The 19,592-nt window shown below is 39.8% G+C and overlaps 1 protein-coding gene across 2 annotated transcripts in view; it reads left to right on the forward strand.

The window, feature by feature from the left end:
- tmeff1a (transmembrane protein with EGF-like and two follistatin-like domains 1a) overlaps nucleotides 1-17,953 on the forward strand; it is a 79,521-nt gene extending 61,568 nt beyond the window's left edge. For both annotated transcript variants that reach the window (XM_067529182.1, XM_067529180.1), the window contains 4 exons: nucleotides 7,289-7,348; nucleotides 10,121-10,244; nucleotides 11,224-11,385; nucleotides 14,087-17,953. In XM_067529182.1, coding sequence (XP_067385283.1) covers nucleotides 7,289-7,348; nucleotides 10,121-10,244; nucleotides 11,224-11,385; nucleotides 14,087-14,171 — 431 coding nt within the window. In that variant the 3' untranslated portion in view covers nucleotides 14,172-17,953. The remainder of the gene's footprint in view (nucleotides 1-7,288; nucleotides 7,349-10,120; nucleotides 10,245-11,223; nucleotides 11,386-14,086) is intronic.
- Nucleotides 17,954-19,592: the final 1,639 nt, after the last annotated feature.

Genomic DNA, 19,592 nt, shown 5'->3' on the forward strand with positions numbered 1-19,592 from the left:
GGAATCCAGGGTAACGTCTAAGAAACTAGCCAGCAGCTCATGCAAGGAAGCCAACCAACATCCCTGAGTTGAAGCTACGTGAAGAAGGACTAGACTAAAATCCTTCCGAACCGAGGTGCAGGGCGGATAAAGGGGGGTTAAACCAGTTTCTGAAGGCACAGGTTCAAAAACGTTTTCCACACACAAATAGTTGCCATTGGATAACATTGGATACGTTTCCATGACAGCTAAACTAGTTTAGATTCTGAAGACAAACCTCTAATTATGTTTTAGCTCATATTGTGCAGACTGAAGAGCTACTGCAGCTGAAGACTTTTAACATTCAGTGCAACTTTATCCAAAAGACTTTGGGCTTTTTCACAAGGACTGTCTCTGGCCTATCTTATGTCAGTGATGCTTGGCAGCACTTGGCAGCACACTGATGAGCAGAAAATGATGAGTCAGATCTCTGAAGGAGTGAGTTTTCATATCTCAGTGAGCGAACGGAGAACACGGAGCATGTTGTGCCTGTCAGTGTGTGGAGCTGAAACAGTGAATCAGGTAGGACTTTGACTGCTGCACGAATGTGATATGGAGGTGAACAAAGCAAGTGTGCGAATGACATGTGATGAAGGGCAAATTTCAAATGTCCAAAGTTTACACTGGTTTTGATCAGAATATTTGTGGTTTTAAAATTTAAAATGATATATTTAGGTCAGTTGGTCAACCTGCTTTTTCCGAGCTCCCCAACACGACACCATATGAATTATTAATAATGAAAAAAACCCACCTCTGGGTGATGTCATCTGGAGGAGTTTTTCAGCAATGAAGCAGAGAAATATAAATGCATTGATGTACATTTACACTAGAGAGCCAGCTGAAAATTGACAAAGTCGCCCTTTATGTATATTTTAAGCCAGGCAAGATGAGTAGAGTTATTGCTATTTGGGCTACTGCTGTCTTTTTTCAGTTTATCACGTGCTCTATCTTGTTTTATCGATTGCTGGTTGTTTTCTTCTTGTTGTTATCAAACCCCAGTGTTTAGTGCGGCAAACAGCGATGCTTTTTATTGTCAGTGTCGATTAGTCACAGTGATCCCTCTAAAATTGGGGTAAATGTCTATGGTGATGCCTTTAAATGTCTCGTTCACATCCCAGATATATTAAATGTATTATGATAGAGGACAACAGAAACCGTAAAACATTTACAGTGAGATGATGAATTAACAACCAGTTTGACATATTTCTTAATAAAAACTCAAAACAATTAATTGTTTATTAATTGTTTAGGAAGTGTTTGTGGAAACAGGACGGTGGATGTGTGATTGGTGTATTGTTATTAGCAACAGTAAGACTTAAAGAGACTAAAAGAGAAAAAGAAATGTTACGTTGGTCGATAGTAAGAAAAACACAGTTTGCATGTGCATCTCTACACCTCAGTCTGCTCAGCGCTATGAGACGTCTGCGATCAAGCTGTGGATTGACGTACATGAGCAATCAGACAGAGGATTCTACCGGTGGCAGAAGGCTCTGTGCCAAAACACCTTTCAGCCACTAAGCAGTAAATGTTAAAATATTTATGACAGACAAGGAGACTATAGCTGTTCAGGGATCAGTGGGTAAAGTAAGAAAAGGTATGTTTGTTAATTAAGACTGGAACAGTTCGTATCAGTTTACAGCTCTGTTTGATGCGTCTTTGCTAAAGCACCAGCGAGGACGTACTGTTTTCATCGATCTGTTAACCGTGACAAGCGAACCGAACAGGTCCGGGTTTTTGATTGAAATCGTTCCAACCGTAGCGTTTGCATGCTCTACAGGCTCGGAACATGAGGCATTCAGGGACACACGAGAGCTTGATCTGACCTATTTTTCAACCCTTTGCCTCAAATATAGTTTTTGGGCTTTTTCTTGATTTTCGCACTTTTTCTATTTAGAGTTTTGAACCCAGAGTAAACATTCACACACTGTATGCGACAGAATTAAAGCCACAATCCTGTGAATTTTCTGGCACTTTTATGTTATTCTGTAAATACATTGATTTCTGTGGATTTAGATTCGGCCCTCGCTGCTGACATTGTCGACTTCCGACCCTGACTGGAGTGTGTATGAGAGAAGATAACGGCCTCCTCCGCTTGTGTACAGGCAGATAAATCTACCTGCTGATGCCTCGATCACTGTTTTATTGAATCCAAATTGGAAAATCCCATCATGCAGGCTTGTTGAGCTTTCAGAAAATGGCTGCCGTAACCTCGGTGAAATATGAAAGAGACCCGTTCCACACCAATAAACCGTCCTGAAAATGAAAAGCATTTTCACAAACCCAGAGAGGCTCTCTGGAAACTCTCACTGATGAAAGAAGAGACTCTGAGTCAAACAGTTTCTCTCATTTGATTTAGAAAGTGAGCCCAGTTTAAAGGTACTGCAGTTTTTACTGTTACTTTTACAGGTTATGGAAATGGTACTGCATTATTTGAAAATAATTTTTATCCCCTCGACATGCAGGTACTTTAAGTTTATGTCTGATATTCAGTGACGTCTCATCGGCTGGCGTTTCTTTTTCTCAACTTCCACCCGCTGCAGCCACAATCTTATTTGTTTAGCGTTTTTTGTTTTTTTTGGGGAAATAAGCGACGTTCCGGTCAAATTCGTTTTTAAATTTGCATTATCGACACACCATCATATACACAACCCCTCGTTCAAAAAGCAATCATACCATATAATGATTTTATATTATTTTGTCTGTAGCCAAACTTATAGATTTACTGTGGGTTCGGAAAGCATTCAGGTCTCTTTAGTTGCTGCACTCTATTGTGTTGTAAACTCAATTTTACATGGTTGAAATCTCCACTTTCCACCATCAGCCTCCACTCAATAATCCACAATGAAAAAAAGTTTTTAGGAACATTTTGCAAACTTATTAAAAGTCAAAATACAGCAGCAAAACCACTTCACTTGCTGTGCTTCAGGGCAGTTTATTGGTGATACTTGAGGATATTTTTCACCTCCGTCACACTTATTAAACACATCATTTTTCAGTGAAAATCCTTTAAACCTCTTCCCGAATCCCACGTTTTACTTCTCACTGGTCCTGTTTAATTCGTCCATCTCCAACATTATTTAAACGCTGCAGACGGAGGTCATTATTCCACATTAACTCGCTGATGTAGTAAAATGTAGGATTGATGTTGTTTCACCCCCGTGAACGCTGCTGACTGCACGACTGTGACTATGTCATCTCTGCCATAAATCAGCCTCATTATTGAAACTGTGTCAGACAAATTAATGTGTCTAATCACCAATGTTTTCAATTAACCCTCAAACCAAGCATGCATGTTGTTTCTACAGGAGCTGAGCTTTGAGCCTCACGACATTAATCCACACCTTATTACATGTCCTGTTTTAATGTGACACAGAGGAATTTATTTGTTCAGGTCTGACTGCTGCTTCATAAATCTGTAGTGTGGGGTTTATAGTGACGCCACAGATCTGTGGAAAAATTCGATTTTCTAGTTTGGAAACTTAGAAACTTTGTTCTGACGCTCAATGAAGTAATCAGATCTTACAGCAGTACGAGGAAATATAAAGTAAATAATAATAATAATAATTCATTTAATTTATAAAGCACTCGGCTAATCTCAAAGTAAATGACTCATTCCACATGTTTCACAACAAAACCAACATTTTATTCTCGGATTACATTTATTGGTGCATTCAAGAGTTCACCACATCATGAGTTTTCTATAGTTAAAGTGATTCAGAATGGTTGGATGCTGTTTTATATTTTTAATCTGAATGAATTTGAAAACTCTATTATGCCCACAAAGCAAATTCAGGTGCCATTTAAATCTGCCCGAAATACCATGACAGAATAATAATCATAATAATAAGAATAATAATCAAGAAAACTGCACAGAATACAACAATTATACTAAATACAGTTGGGTGCAAACCTTACATCCTTTTTTTGGGGGGGGGGGGGATGTCAAAAAGAGTAAACCAAAAATATTCATCAAAATAACATTTAATTCACATTCGGCTAGTAAAATGTTATTTTACCAAATAAATGTAACGTAAGATATTTTAAAAATGTTTTTAAGGGAGACGAACTCATTTTGTTCATTTTACTTTAGTTAGATTTTGTGTTGAAATAATATTTGTTATTTGTTGTAATAACATTTGTTTCATTAATAATACCATAATTAGAGGTTCAGGGTTAAGTTGCAACCTTCACCCTGCTCAGTGTGCAGTCCGTCGTTTGCCTGTTCGTGAGGTGGGACTAAACTCTCTGAACCAGCTCTGGTCCTCCGCCCCCTCGTCTCCTGAGGGACTTCAGTTGTCCCTCCTGCTAATAGCAGGGCTAATGACTGTTGCAGTGCTGGTCACTCGTGCCTAATGCAGAGATTACAAAGATAAGTCAATGAGTCCACATCTTCATGAATATCTGTCAGACATTACTTTTAGTTACTAGAACTAGAAACTAGAAGTAGTTTGCACATGTTTTTTGCTTAGAAAAATGTGTTGATTTGTTAATTTGCATAAATAATGCACAGTGGGAAGTTACAGTATATATTTCTTCCACATTCCATTCTTCAAATTCCCAGCAGCTTTTAATGAAGACAGATGAACTATCTCAGCTCCTGTGATCTATCACAGATTTTTATTTCTCAGTGGAGAGGCCATGCTGAGTCGCTGGGAGAGTTAGATACAAACTTCATTTGCAGTCACAGTTTGCTGTCTGATGTCTTTCAGAGTCTGTGCCAGCACCCAGAGCTCCTCAGTCTCCGAGTATCTTCTAAGATCTGATTTATGGTGATAGACTCACCTTGAATCACAAGGTGTCGTCAGCTCTCTCTATCTGTGTGGGTGTTGGCAGGAGACTGTAACACGGCAGGATATATGGATTTTTTTTTTTTTTTTTTTTTTGTCAGAGCTTATTGCTTCAAGGTGGCCTGTGACCAGGAGTCTGGCTGGCTCGAGAAGGTGGAGGGTGGGTGGGGGTTATGTGGGTGTCTAGCACCCTGAGGTGAAGAGCACCTGCCCTGTCTCTTAATCCGCTGTCCTCTCGGGCCAACATTTTGATTCAGCAAACACCATGAAACCCAACTCAATGGGGTTCGGTCTCACGGAAAAATGAAAAGTAAATTCGATTATTTTGTTATTTTGAAAGCTATTTTATTTTAACACAAACCTCTGAACACAAATCTAGTTCACTTAGATCGTTTTCCAGCATTTGTGCTTTTAGTTTGAAATAGACCGATTCTAAGAAACGAAAGGAAAATGGTCAAGACAGGAGAAGAAAGAAACTGATCAGACCCAAGACAAGATAAAAACCAAGACATATTAAATATTCAACCTCCTGCATAAGCTCCGTTTATTTTTAATATGAAGTAAAAATTACAGCTAACAATTTCAAATCGTCATACAACTTTTATTTGAGCATCAGAGCGGAACAGACTCAATATATTCCTATGTTTATCTAAATCGGGGTAATTGTTAATAATGTTTATAACAATAAGTTTAAGGTAACTTTCTTAAACGATTTACCAGACAGTAAATGACATTTAGCACTAGGTCTGAGAGAAGTCAGAGGACTCACGAGTTACTGACACCTGTTCACACATCCCTAAATCACATTTGGCAAAAACATAAATGAAAAAAAAAAACATTTTTGACCTGTCTCCTAAAGATGACGTTACTCTGCAATTAAACTTCAAACGTGGCTACGTTTTGGTAGGTATTCAAATGTGGTGATGTGATGTGTGTCTTTAAGTTAATGTTAATGTTAGAGTAAGACTGTGGTTTTGTTGCTGTTAACCAAGTGTGAGAACTGAAACACAAGCATAAAGCCTTGTAATAATCATAATTTTAAATTGTATTCATATACATCCGGTAACACATATTTGTTACTTGCCATTTAATTCTCGACATGATATTATTATATTAGTGTTATAATTAGCATCAAACACGTTTGGTTGACATATTAGTAGCTGAAAACAGTAGAAATGTAATTTTAGGGGCTGGGGTTGATTCTGCTGTTGCCGAGCTAATACAGCTCCATTCAGCTCATGGCCAAACAACCCAACACCACTGTGACTCTGGAGGCAGTTAGTTTGCAGCACTGATGAAGATCGCAACCATCTGTCACAATTAGTCATCAAGCCCGACACACAAGTGAGAGAAAAGTTTACAAGAGCAGCAACTGCCCGACTATAGATTTATTTAGTCAAAGGACATAATCCCATAAATCTGTCTGTTAATCCAGCTTGTTTGTTGGACAGCTGAGTATTAATGAAAATTAACTCCCTGACACAGCAGCTTTGTGCAGAGCCGAGAATGAAAATGCCTGACTCCAGCTGCACCAGTGTGTCCATTATGTCTACTGTTGATGGCTTCGACTTCTGCTGCATCAGCACTTTGTTATGCAACCACTGTTTTCTTCCTATCTTACGCAGTATCTTCTCTGGCAACCTGAAATATTTCTCACAAAAGGAGGAAAGAGCAAGGGAGGGAGAAATGGAGACGATGGGAGGAGGGATGGGGGAGGGCATGTAGCAGGGAGAGAGGGAGAGAGAGAGAGCTCTGTCAATATTTCCTCAGGAATGATGCACCATTAAAAATGCATGAGTGTGTTTGTGTGGGTATTTGTTTCTTTGTGCATTTCGGTTGCTGCCCCGAAGTGTGTGTGCAACAGCTTGAGCTGTGAGTTCAGAAACATCAATGTGAGGGCCAGACCTCAGCGCAGCAGAGTGTTGTTGCAGAATTCAAACAACAACTTTTTCAGTGGAGGTTAGATTTAGGTTGGGTTTGGGTTGCAGTCACGCATGTCCTGCAAGACATGAAGCCTGTCAACAGGAAAATTGACACTAAACACCAGGACCACTGCTTGTTTGTTTGTTTGTTTGTTTGTTTGTTTGTTTGTTTGTTTGTTTGTTTGTTTGTTTGTTTGCCATCATCTGCCACCATCACACACACACACACACACACAGACACAAAGAGAGAAGTGAGGCTCAGATTGACTCTCGACTCAGACAGCAAGTAAACATCCTCAGACATCCTCCACTTCCTTTAGTCTGTCCTGAATAGTAAAACACACACACACACACTCAGTCAGTCAATAAACAGATTAGACAAGACACTATAGGAAACAGCGTCCAAGAAGTCAAATGTTCAGCTGAAAATAGTTCAGATGGAGAAAAAAACAAAGCCATCTGAATCCAGCACCGAATCAAAATGTACACACTGTAATATTTATACTCTACTGTACTGTAATATTGTATGTAACTGACTCTGTCCATATGTTTCCCCTGCAGCTGACAAGGAAAAACAGGGGAAGAAAGACGACAGCAGTCCATTTAAAGTAAACGTCTTAGGTAAGGAAGAAATGAGTCTCATTTGTGTAGTGTTTTAACACAGTGCTTGGGTCAAATCTGTCAAACTTTCTGTGAAGAGGATTCAGACAGATTGAGATTTTTTTAATAAAACACTTTTGTCTTCTTTTTTTCAACTTTCCCACAAGCAATTTTCAGACGTCTGTCCTTGACTTTCTTCTGAGTCTATGATTCTATGAGAAGAAAATGAATGAAGGCAAACTGTTAATGCTTCACGCCCACCTTCTGTAACAAACATGCCCCTGACTTATCTGTCTTTCACTGGGAGAACAGAGAAACTTTCAGCATTTCTGTTAGATGCCCACGAGCTGGATACATTCACTCAGCAGCAAGTAGCCTGAAAAATCCCCATTCTTCTGGACTCTGGCACATAAGCCATGCACACTCACGTCCTTCTGCACTCAGGCCTCACGAGTGCCCTGTACACTCCAGGGGTAATAAGACTGTATTACTCACTCGAATAACTGCTCTAGATGTTCCAAATGATAGCTGCCCCACGTTCTGAATGTATGAGCCCTGAGACAGGTTTTACTCGATGTAATTATTCGTCACGTTCATCTCAATCTGTGCAGCAACGTATTCAGTTTGTCTGAAGATGTTTCCAACTGGCCCAACAAGTCACATTAACTGGAGGTTTTCCAAAATGGCGGCGTCTTTGATTCAACATTTTTTCTATTGCAACTCAATGGGTAAACGCTGTCAATGGAAACACGAGGAGGGAGGGATTTAATAAACTTAAACTGCTTAAGCCCCATATTAACTTTACATACACCGTTGCACAGGACCAGCACTCTGGATTTTGGTCTCCATTGAAAGGCCTTTAAAAAGTCTACTGATGGCCAGTATTACACACAATGTGAGATCAAAAGTTTAAATAGCCAAAACACCAAAGCGCCGGAGTTCGTTATCTGAGGAATCTCTATGTGGAGCAAATTTCGTAGAAAATCATTCAATTGTTGTTGAGATATTTTAATCAAGGCCCTGAGGCTGCTCAGCTTGCTGTTAAAAATCAAGCAGCGCATCGATGCCCTGTGAGACTGTGTTACTTCTTACCCAGATCATATAACCACATTGTAAACCTGAAGTTCTTTCCTGCCTTCTTTACTGCAGCTGCCGCTAAAGCTTCCTGTGGCCTTTGAGCAGCCTGTTAACCTGTGTTCGAACCTGCTAAGGAGCAATAACTGCAAAATGAAACTTAATGCAGCTCTGTTTCTTTGCAGACGCTGTGTTTTAAGCCTGAAAGCAGCGTGACGCTGTGATTTCTCCGAAGTAAACACGCAGATTAGCGGAGCAGAAAGAGGCCATTTTGTGTTACCCATTCAGCTGCACAAGGCAAATGTTGAGACTAGAGATCAAAGAGCAGATGAAATAGAATCCAGAGGGTTTTTCATGTCTGCAGCTCACCCCGTGCATTGAGATCACCCTTCTAAAACATACCAGTGGGGAAAGAATCCTCTGCAGCTCTCTCAAGTCTTTCACTTTGAGTTTTACCTTGGACTCGGAGACAGACAAAAGAGGGATCGGATTAAACATCACTGCACAGAGTGAAGGGCACGCACATTTCTGACTATAATAATGTGAGGCAGAGGCTGCGTTCACAGCTGTCTCCAGTGTTTCCTCCTCTGGTTTCTCCAGGGGATGATGGTGAACCATTCAAAGTCAGAAATAAATGAATAAAACTACATTCTGTTGCGTTTTCATCATTATAAACTGTAGAGTGCAGCTGGTCACAGAACTGAGAAAGAGAGTTTTCATGTTCAATTTAACTTGTTACCAACAGGTGCAGAAAATGCCAAAATACACTATAGTCGTGAAACCACGGTGACTCGTGTCACCAACAGTGGTACAAAAAATATTTTCAAGAGCTTTCATTTTATTCCCATTAATGTGTGCAAAGTGCTCAGGAGCACGTGTTTCTGATCTACGGGCCAAAAGGGAGAAAACAATGCAGGTTGAATGAAGATTTGACGTTTAGAAGTTGGTAAAATTGCGCAAGTCGTAATTGTATGGAAGGTTTTTTCACTGTCTGAAAGAAAAGGGAGTTTTAAATGTTTGAGTGTCACTTTTTCTAAAGCTCGTTATCAGCCAAACTATCTGTCACATTTGCAGCTGTATGCGGCAAATAGTAAAATTCAGTGCTTCAGTTGTTATTAAAACCTTCTTCATGTCGTCATGTTAATGTCAATTTGGTACATTACACATCAGTCCTTTTAATTAGCAGCTTTGCATTTTATGTGATTTTATTTTTTTTTTTATTGCTGCAGTGAATTATGGTGGAGACAGATCTATTTGATGGAAAGATGCTTTAATGTGCAAAGCATTTGCATTTTATGCTGCATTCGGTCATACAGCAGAGCCGCTGACAGGGGAGGAAGTAGCAGTTTGCTTTTATTGTGGAATAATTAAACTAATTATGACATAATTGTGAGGATCAAGTAGTGTTTAACATTTTACAGAATTTCAATTTCATTTCAGGAAAATCAAACAAAGAAGTTACTATTATTATTATTATTATTTCAACAATTTTTTAAAAATTTATAAAAATGCAGGACATGAGACTTTGTGAAGACAGAGACTTTTATTCACTGCCTGACGTGAACATGTAGAACAAATCAAATCAAAGGAACAGATTGATTATTTATACATCTCAGTGGTTTTGTCACAAACATCTTCACACTGTCACTTCACTAAACGACGTCCATCCTCTCACGTCTCTTTATTCATTGAGTTTTTTTTCCCCTTGCACCTGGGCAGAAACCACAGGTCTGGACCACAGTGACGGTTTCTACGCCGGGATGCCGATACCCTGCGCCGACAGCTACGCCAGCTTCTGCGTTCACGGGAAATGTGAGATCAAATTCAACACAGCCACCTGCAGGTCTGTCATCGATCCCGTAAACATGAAGTACTGAGTATCTTAATGCTTTAGATTTGCCTGAAATGAGCTTGCTGTACTCAGAATGTATTGAAGTACTGGAAATGTCAGTGGACTTGTCAAAGATGATCTGAGTTTCTTTAGAAACAGTTCACTCTGTGCAGCTGAGAGCACCAGCAAATTCATTGGTTTAGAACACTTGTCGGCTCGGGAAGTGGAGCAGGTCGACATCAGTAGTTCAGAGGTATTAATACAGAAAGTCAGTGCCCAATTAGAAGTGTAGAAAAATACTCCACTACAAGTAGAAGTGCCACTTTATACTCTTAACTCAAGAGAAATTACGAAGTGCGTGCTCAAAAATTCACTTTAAGTACAAAAGTAGGTGTAGTGGTGTGGTGAATTTGATGCTGGAAAAAATTAACAATTTGTAAATTATTATTAATAATAATTATTATTATTTCTCAAAGGTAAACATAAGGGCAAAGAAAAGGTCTACTAATCAATTTACTGCAGTCGCTGGTGCTGGTATTTGAGTACTACATTCACTATTGTCCTGTAATGTGCAAAGTCACTGTTGCTGTCACATCAATCAGATATTTAATAAATCCACGTGCATCAAATATTCACTTCTTAGTAAGATAACACCAGTTCAGGTCAAATTAACATTCAAGTTTCAGTTCAGTCAAGTTTAATTATGTAAAGATTTGTACTTATGAAGAAGTTCTTCTGTGTTGCAATTGGTTTGTTGAAAATGAAAAAAAAAAAACAGGCTTTTTACTGTAAAACTGAACCAACTCCAATTTTAAATCAATTTTTAAAGACACTGTGAACTATGATTGTAGTTTACTGGGCTGGATGAATCGTGATGGTCGCCAAACAGAAAAAACGTGTAGACAATAAATACACACATAGGGCCTGTTTGCTCTTAGGGACACATTAAGAAATTGGGGTAGTTACACAGTTCTCTTCCTGTGTGTCCCAGATGCGATGCAGGCTACAAAGGTCCGCAGTGTGACGAGCCTCAGGACTTCAACATCCTTTACGTGGTTCCCAGTGGACAGAAGCTTCACTACGTCCTCATCGCTGCCATTATCGGCGCCGTGCAGATCGCCATCATCGTTGCTGTGGTGATGTGCATCACAAGGTGAGGCGGCATCCACCAACTCCGAAGCACATTAGGACTGAAGGAGTAAAATCGGTTTTATTAGGCACATAATTCCCCTTTAATGTACATATTCAATTTAAAGTATTTGGCAATTGAACATCTTTATGGTTATATGGGATTTTGGTTTATGTTAGAGGTCTGGAATATTTTCACATGCGGTTTTAGACGGTATATAAAATTTGAGGTGACCGAATGAATAAATTGATGGATGGTAATAAATCTGAGGATGTTTTGTTGAATATCTGCACAGAATAAATCACTTTTAATGGGTAAGTCAATGGGTAAATCTTAAAATATACAGGTACCCCTTAAATAGTACTTCTGAGTATCTTTGACAGAATTAGAACAATGAAAGAGTAGATTATAGAATATTAAAAATGAAAAACATGTTAAACAAAGAAAAAGTATTGAAAGAAATTCTAAAAACTTTAATTTACTGTATGTAAATTTCACTCAAGTTCTACTTCCTGTAAGCTAACAAGGATTTCTACTGCAATCCACAGTATTGGAACAGAGCTTCTCATGTGCATTGTTCATTCTGGTATTTAAATGTTTGTTTCGCTGGGACAGGAAAAAACAGTAAAAACAGAATCATGGTTCACACATGAGGTGTAGGTGTGATGCCTGTCAGGACCGTGGACGCTGCTGGTGGCAGCTGAAGCTTAAAGCCGCGGAGAATTAAACAGGATTTGATTTGGCCTCGTTTCGCTCGCCCGAAGCAGCAGACAGACTTTATGGAGTCTGAAGACAAACCGAAGCATCAGTGTCTCTATTATTTGTCGAACTTTGGCGGCTGTTCGACAGGAAAACAAGCCTCTAATGTGGACTCTCCTCCACATACATGCGATGTTTCTGTTGCTCGGCAAAGAAAATATTTTTCAGTACACAACAGGCCGAATTTCACCCAACGGAAGTTTGCAACGGCTTGGTGTCGACCAAGCAGTGAGTCTTCACCTCTTCAGTAACAAATTTTCAAGTACGCAAACTTTGGTGATCATCGGACAGACAGCAGCGTTTCTAAGAAAACTTTAGCCTGTGTCATGGCAGCTCAAAATACTACAAATACTACAATATCAATGAAGCTCCACCACCATCCCACCAGCCGTCCTACCTGTACTGTCCCTCTAACATACTCACTGCTAATCCTGTCCATCTTCGTGACTCCCAATGCAAATCGCAGCATCTTCAGCTCTGCCACTTCCAGCTCAGCCTCCTGTCTTTTTGTCAGGCCGCACATCGTGGCTGGTCTCTCTGCCGTCTTGTAAATCTTCCAGATATGCAGATATTTTCAGTTGTGCGAGAGCTGAATTTAAAATGAAGAAGAGTTTTGTTATTGGGCACAAATCCCATATGAAGACTAAAGCCAACAATCATTTGCATCTACTCACTGTAGGGTGTTTGAATTCAGCCCTTGATTTTAGCAGCTGTGCTGTAGAGCTCCATCATTCAAAGGCTATTAACACATCAGTGTTTCGCACACTGGCACTGGGTGACATGTTTCCTTCTCACAAAAACTGTGACCTTAGTATTTAGAAACAAAAACTGCTCCAAATGCTGAGAACAACCACCAATTTTCTAGTCTCTGTAATTTCCAGCCTTTGAAGCTCCTTTAAACAAATAGGTCAAAGCTCTTTGGGAGGAAGAAACATGTCACTGAGTGCAGCACTGTGGCTCACTGATGGGTTTATAATAGTTTGGGAACAACAGTGAGGCTCTATGGTGATGAATAGGCTAAAAATCTGATTGTAGGTTCACAGACAGTATCTGACACTCACACATAATAGTGAGTAAAACCAATTCAGCCCTGGTTTTCAAATTGGACTGGGTCACTGCTCACGGTCTGCAGGAAAAGAAAGTGTGTAGAGACCCTAACCTTAAACCTTCAGAGCATTAGTTAACAAACACGTATCGGTAAATAAAAGAAATAAATGAAGGCAGAGACCAAATAATGGCAAGTTAAACAGATTCTAGTGGACTAGACAGCTGAACTGTGGCCTGTTGGTATGAAGATTTTATTGTAGCATAATTATTTGTATATGTGTGTTAGTTTCATTCTACGATGTCACTTACTATCAGTTCCCTCTGTAGGCTACACAGTCCACATCATATGTTTTATTTTTACACAGTATACAAATACTTACTAATATGCTCCGTAGAACAATGTGGAGACGGGCTGTGGACACCTCCTGTGACACAGACCCACACAACGGCATTGGTAGCAGTAGAGAAATGCTTACTTTTAAAAAGTTTGTTTGCGAGCCTCAACCCTCTGACCAATCAGAAAACAGCAACGATTTCTGCTTGACTAGTAAAGTGTATTAGCATCCATATTTAATGTAGCTTCATTAGAAAGAGAAGACGAAAGCCCGTGCAGAGTAAAGTGTAAAGACTGAGAGGACTAAGCCTCAAGCTAACGCTAGCTTAGCTTGCACTTTGTAGCTTTAAGTGCAAATTACTGTGCGCTGCAAATAATCCATGAACGTTATAAAAAAGTGATTAGATTTAAATCTAAATATAGATAAAACAGATAAAGACATTGATGAATGAATCATAAAAAATATCTTTGTGAACTGTGAACCCTGTGTTTGATTTTTTTTTTTTTAAAAAGGAGTCTTAAAGGGAAAAATCTCTGTCTGTAATTATGGAAATAAATACATCTTTCTCTTTCTTGTCTTTTTAGGAAATGTCCCAAAAACAACAGGGGTCGCCGACAAAAACAAAACCTCGGACACTTTTCCTCGGACACTAACTCCAGGATGGTATAGCCGTGTTTCTTGGTGATTCTTTTTGATAAATTTTTTCTTACGGCGCGGGAAAACCATTTTTTAACCATAGAAGTGCGATATAAATTTTTTTTTTTTTTTTTCCACTGGGGAAAACCATGAAAAGAAGAATATTTATTTAAGGGGCCTTAGTTTCTCACCTTTGTTGTTGTTGGAAGGAATTGTTGCGCATCATAAAAATTTTTTTGCGCAGTCATAATTTTTCTCTTTTTTTGTGTCGCGAGACCGAATACAAAGAGCGGCATCGAGGAAACCCACCGTCACCTTTGCATCGCTATCATGTCTGCTGTCTTACTTATTTTTAACCGCTTCTTTAGAGGTTTTAGTTCAGAAATATAGTAAACTGGCTAACGGAGTAAGGTCTGCCCCTCTGGAATGTGCTATTTATTGAAAAAGATTATTTCTACGCCCCTGTCTGTTTCCCTTTTTGCTAATAATGTGCAGCTGATTACCACATGCAGTTTGTTTTAGTGGGTTGTAGGGAGTGAGAGGGGGCCAGCCAGTCATATAGATATGTTTACACTTATTCTTTGGTATGAAATTCCATGTAAAGACTTCACTGTGTCTAAACAAGCTAATAATTTATTATAATTATAATAATTTTTTTTTTCCAAAGTAGTCTTTATTTAAAGCTTTTATTTTCAACATTTCTTTCTGAATTCTAGATCCTGTATATGCGCATGACTTGTGAAAACTGTGTACTGTGGTGTAATTTTTAACTTTTTAAATGAGGAAGGCCGATGGTCTCAACGCCTCCTCCCTCCGAGTGCCGGCAACCGTCCGAATCAGGCGGAAGAAATTCGGAAAGGCGCGGCAACAGTATTGTTCAGTGTTAAAGAAAGGAATGTATTTGAGAAGGAATCTGTTGTCTCTATCCTCACCAGGAAAAAAAAAAAAAATTTAACAGAACAGTCATTGTTTTTCGGTGGGTAACTTCAGAGTTAGTTGCTCTAAACTACATTTTCGTTGACAAGAAACAAAGTCACGTTGACTGTAATGCTTAGAAGCAGGAATGTTTTTGCATCTTTGTCCATAAATCAAAATTCAACAGGTTTGTAAAGGATGTTGAGGGTTTGCATGCCTCGCTGCAAATCAAGGTCGACTCTTAATCATATTTTTATGTATTTGAAAGTAGTGTTGGAGGCTTCTGTTTGAATGTCACACTTTTTTCCCCCCCTTTTCATTTTAGTTTTGCATCTGCACCTCAGCGAGACAAGCACAGAGAATCCCTTACAGAAAAACAGGGCCGCATGCAGCCAAACCTTACAGTGACAGCATCACTTTAAGACTCGTTTCCTTCTGCTGTGAACATGTGAGAAACGGGTCTTTCAGGCTGTAGTGGTGTGCAGCTGACTCGCTGTCCTTAAAGTGGCTTAGCGTGACAAATGTTACGACATTTTAAGTTTGGTGAAGACAAATACTGTGTGTAGAAAGTCCAGCCCATTCTCATTCCCGAGGCATCAAAAAGCGTTGCTTTGTACAGTCCCTTCTGTGCGACATGCTGACCGTTAAGGTCACCGTTCACATGGGTGATTGGTGGTCAGAGCTTTCAGTGGAGTTCAATAAAAACCCAGGCGCTTCAATAATTGACGCCTGAATCTATGATGTAAAATATGAGGAGAGGAAGTCTCATAAGGAGGTGGATGGTACAACAAGACACAGGACTTTTCCACAGCAGACCAAGGTTTGACTAAGACACTATGTGCTTTACTGATTGTTTCACAACTTAGCGCACATGGTTATTATATTAAGGAAGCATGTGTGTGTCGTTGTCACTGTTGGTAGCATTTTGTGTTCATGTCATTTTTCTGCTAACTTAACCTTACCCTGAAGTTTTTGGTGCCTAAGCCAAACCGTTGTTGTTGCAGTTGTTCCCAGGGAGTCAAATAGTGGCGGGTACCTGCGGCGTCAATGTGACACACCAAAGGATGAACAAAGTGGCTCAATTTGATGCCTTAGGAAGCGTCGATGTTTGATGCCGTGGGATGAGAAAGTGTTGGAAAGTCACATGGCAGCTGTGACCGTAGACCGACACCAAGAAATATTTCAGATTTGGTCAAACAGGAGCTTAATGGTTGCAGGGTTGCGCCCCAGCCACCCGCGGCCTGTCTTCGTGGAGTTTGCATGTTCTCCCCGTGCTTGCGTGGGTTTCCAGCCACAGTCCAAAAACATGCATGTTAGCTTAATTGGTAAATGTCAAATTGCCTGTGGTTGTGAATGTGAGTGCGGATGGTTTTCTTTTTCTGTACGTCTTTCTGTGTGGCCCTGCAATACACTGGCCACCTGTCCAGGGTGGACACCTGTGACGGGCTCCAGCTTCCCTGCGACCCAAGTAGGATGAGCGGTGACTGATAATGTATGGAACAGGTGTAAATGGGAAAACGTTTGCTATCTTGTTCCTGTGTGTCTGTAACTTCACTGTAAAACAAGATGTTGTTATATTCTGCCTTTCAAATTCTGCATTTTTGTGTGTTTTTTGCCCATGTTTCCCAGCAACCTTATCAAACCCCAACCGTGGTTTGTTAATGATTCTGTTTGTAATGATGCACCGACATTTCTGTTTTTCTTCTAGTAGTGTCCAGCAGTGCTTAAGCTGTGATGAAGTGTATTTGCAATGTTCAGTGTTCAGGTCAGAGAAAACCTTCCCTCTTCAGTAGTGTTTGGTATCTGGAAGCTGAGACTGATCTCCGTGGTATTAACTGAAATACAGTCTGACAATATTTTCAAGCTATTCGAACTTCAGCCTCACTTGTTCAAGCTGCTAAAAGTCCATTCGTACTGTAGGAAGTCATACACAGAAAAAAACGTTCGTCAAGTTATTATTTTTTTAATGTGACAGTAGCAAAGCTAAATGTGTATGTGAGAAAAATTACGAAACTCTGTCACTGAGCTGTACTTGATTCCTTTCAAGGAGATAAAAAGGGGATCGTTCCTTAATTTAACCCCCCAAAAAAGGTTCTATGTTCTATTTCATGTGACGTTAACACATGGGAGCAGCATTGTCTGAACCAGGACCTGGATTGCATGTTAATTGCATGTAACCTCTACTGCCATTACCTCAAAATCCGACTCGTGAAATAATAACCGAGGTCCAACATGAACTGAAAATAGCTGAGACTAGAAGAACGAAGGCATCCAACACGGCCTTCAAACGCACAAGCAAACGAAACAAGCTGCATTCACAAACGCAGCCTGCAGTTTGCAACAGTGTTCGTAAGCACTGACTGACCATTCACATTAAACTTGGAAACCTCAGGGTGTTTCATTGTAGACCTCGTCATTTGTAGGCACCACCCAACCCTACATTGGTTAGCAGACTCAATACTCATGATTAAATGGCTCATTAGGTATAAAAATGTGTAGAGGAACAGTAGAGTGAATGTGTAATTTCCCTGTAATGGAAGGTCCTGCTTCAGATAGTGCCGACTTTTAATTTGCGCTTCTTTCTCGGTCAAACTCTGAGGCTGTGCTGAGGTTTAACATGTGAGTTCAGGGAGGTTTGTCTTCGCTGTGTGTTTAGTTCTTACTTTCTGTCTCACTCCTTCTGTAACGTCTTATTCCACGTCTGCAGGTCCTAGCTCAGCAACCCCACCTTTCCTCCTCTGAGCAACGTGCCTCCACCTGTTGTCGACCATCACAGCCGTAACTTCTCTAAATGTGACTAGAATGTGTTTGACATGTTAATATTCTGCATGTAGGCTTTGAGAGGCTATTTTTAGTCTCTGACAAAATAAAAAAGGAAATGTTTTTTTTAATGTACACCACGGTGCAGTGAAATGTCCCTTCTCTTTATCGGTGTCCTGTGAGGTTTTGTCTTTGATTTGTTTCACTGTTTCTCCTTCTCACACTGTTTTACAAAGTATCCCACTTCCTGTAAAAGATGAAGGGCATTTTGTTCTCAAAAAATGTGTGTGTGTGTGTGTGTGTGTGTGTGTGTGTGTGTGTGTGTGTGTGTGTGTGTGTGTGTGTGTGTGTGTGTGTGTGTGTGTGTGTGTGTGTTGCCATGCAATTCGACCGCAGCACAAAAAGTAATTATTGAGGTGACCTGTGTGATCAGTCACAGAAGACTCTTCAGTTCAAGACAAAAGACAACTTTGTTTTTCCTCCGCAGGAACACTGTGTCCTAATTCCATATTAACATTCAATCAGTCAAACAAACATTACCTCTAACCTCTAATGTTGACAGTGTATCAAGAAATCCATTTGTTGCACGTTGAGGATATCAGCCCCCTAAGAAAGAAATCCAACAACTGGCTGTGAAAAAAAACTGTACTTTTTTACAGTTGTGATCTTCAAGTAGTTGGTTTTGAGGCTCTTTCGGAATTTGAAAAATCCTCCATCCACACATCTATTATCCAAACTGCCTATTCGACTGTAGGCGTAGGAGGTAGAGCGGTCGTCCACCAATCTCCTCTGGTCACATGTCAAAGTGTCCTTGAGCAAGACACTGAAATCCAACTTAGTCGCTCCTGGTAAGTGTTGGCCCCCATCAGTGTGTGATTGTGAGTGAGAATAGGTGAATGAGACGCAGTGTAAAGCGCTTTGAGTGCAGACCATTGACCATGTATTGTGTTTAGTGTTGCAGGGTAAATGGATCCCATCCCAGCTCTCATTTGAATTATTATAATAACATTATTATTATTATTAGTTTTTAGTTTTTCTCTTTGTCTGCTCCACACAGTTTGTAGTGGTACATAAATTGTAAGAACACTGTGAGGTTTCTGTCAGATTGTTGAAAGTAGCTCTAGAATCTATAGTTTCACATCCAGCTCACCTTCAGCTATTTATCTTTCAAAATTAGTTTGAGCCGTCTTTGCCGAAGAAAAATTACACGTCACAGGTTTACCGTCCATTTCCTTAAGTCCTATTCAGACAGGAGTAACATTAGAGTGTCAGCAGGGGACAAAATATTACTTGTGGTCCGTGGTGATTTAACTCATGGAATTTAAATATTTGTCAAATGACAGGGTTCAGTCTGTAATGAAAATGGACATTCAACAGGAAAAACCAAAAGACAACACAATTAAATATTCCTTAAAAAAGTCATTGACGGGGAGATGCTTCGATACTGGAGCCTGGAAATATCACATTTTTACTTTCTCTTAAATACCAGAAATCCAAAGATTGAGCAGAAACCCCTGATTTGGCAAAATATATATATCATTTCAGATTTATATTTTATATACGGATAGTGATAGTTTTGAACGTTTTACCATTTAAAACCAAACAATTCTCTCATAATAGGCCTTTAAGCACCTGTTATGCTCTGTGTCAACTGGTTGGTTTTAGCTCCTGTTTCTTTAACGTCTGTTCTGATTGGCCGGCCTGCAGTCTGTTGGCTGAGCTGAGCACTAAGCCACACATCTAATATGAGAGCAAGCCCAAAATGGAGGTCCATTTAGG

This window comes from Channa argus, chromosome 14, assembly GCF_033026475.1.
Source record: "Channa argus isolate prfri chromosome 14, Channa argus male v1.0, whole genome shotgun sequence".
Classification (NCBI taxonomy): domain Eukaryota; kingdom Metazoa; phylum Chordata; class Actinopteri; order Anabantiformes; family Channidae; genus Channa; species Channa argus.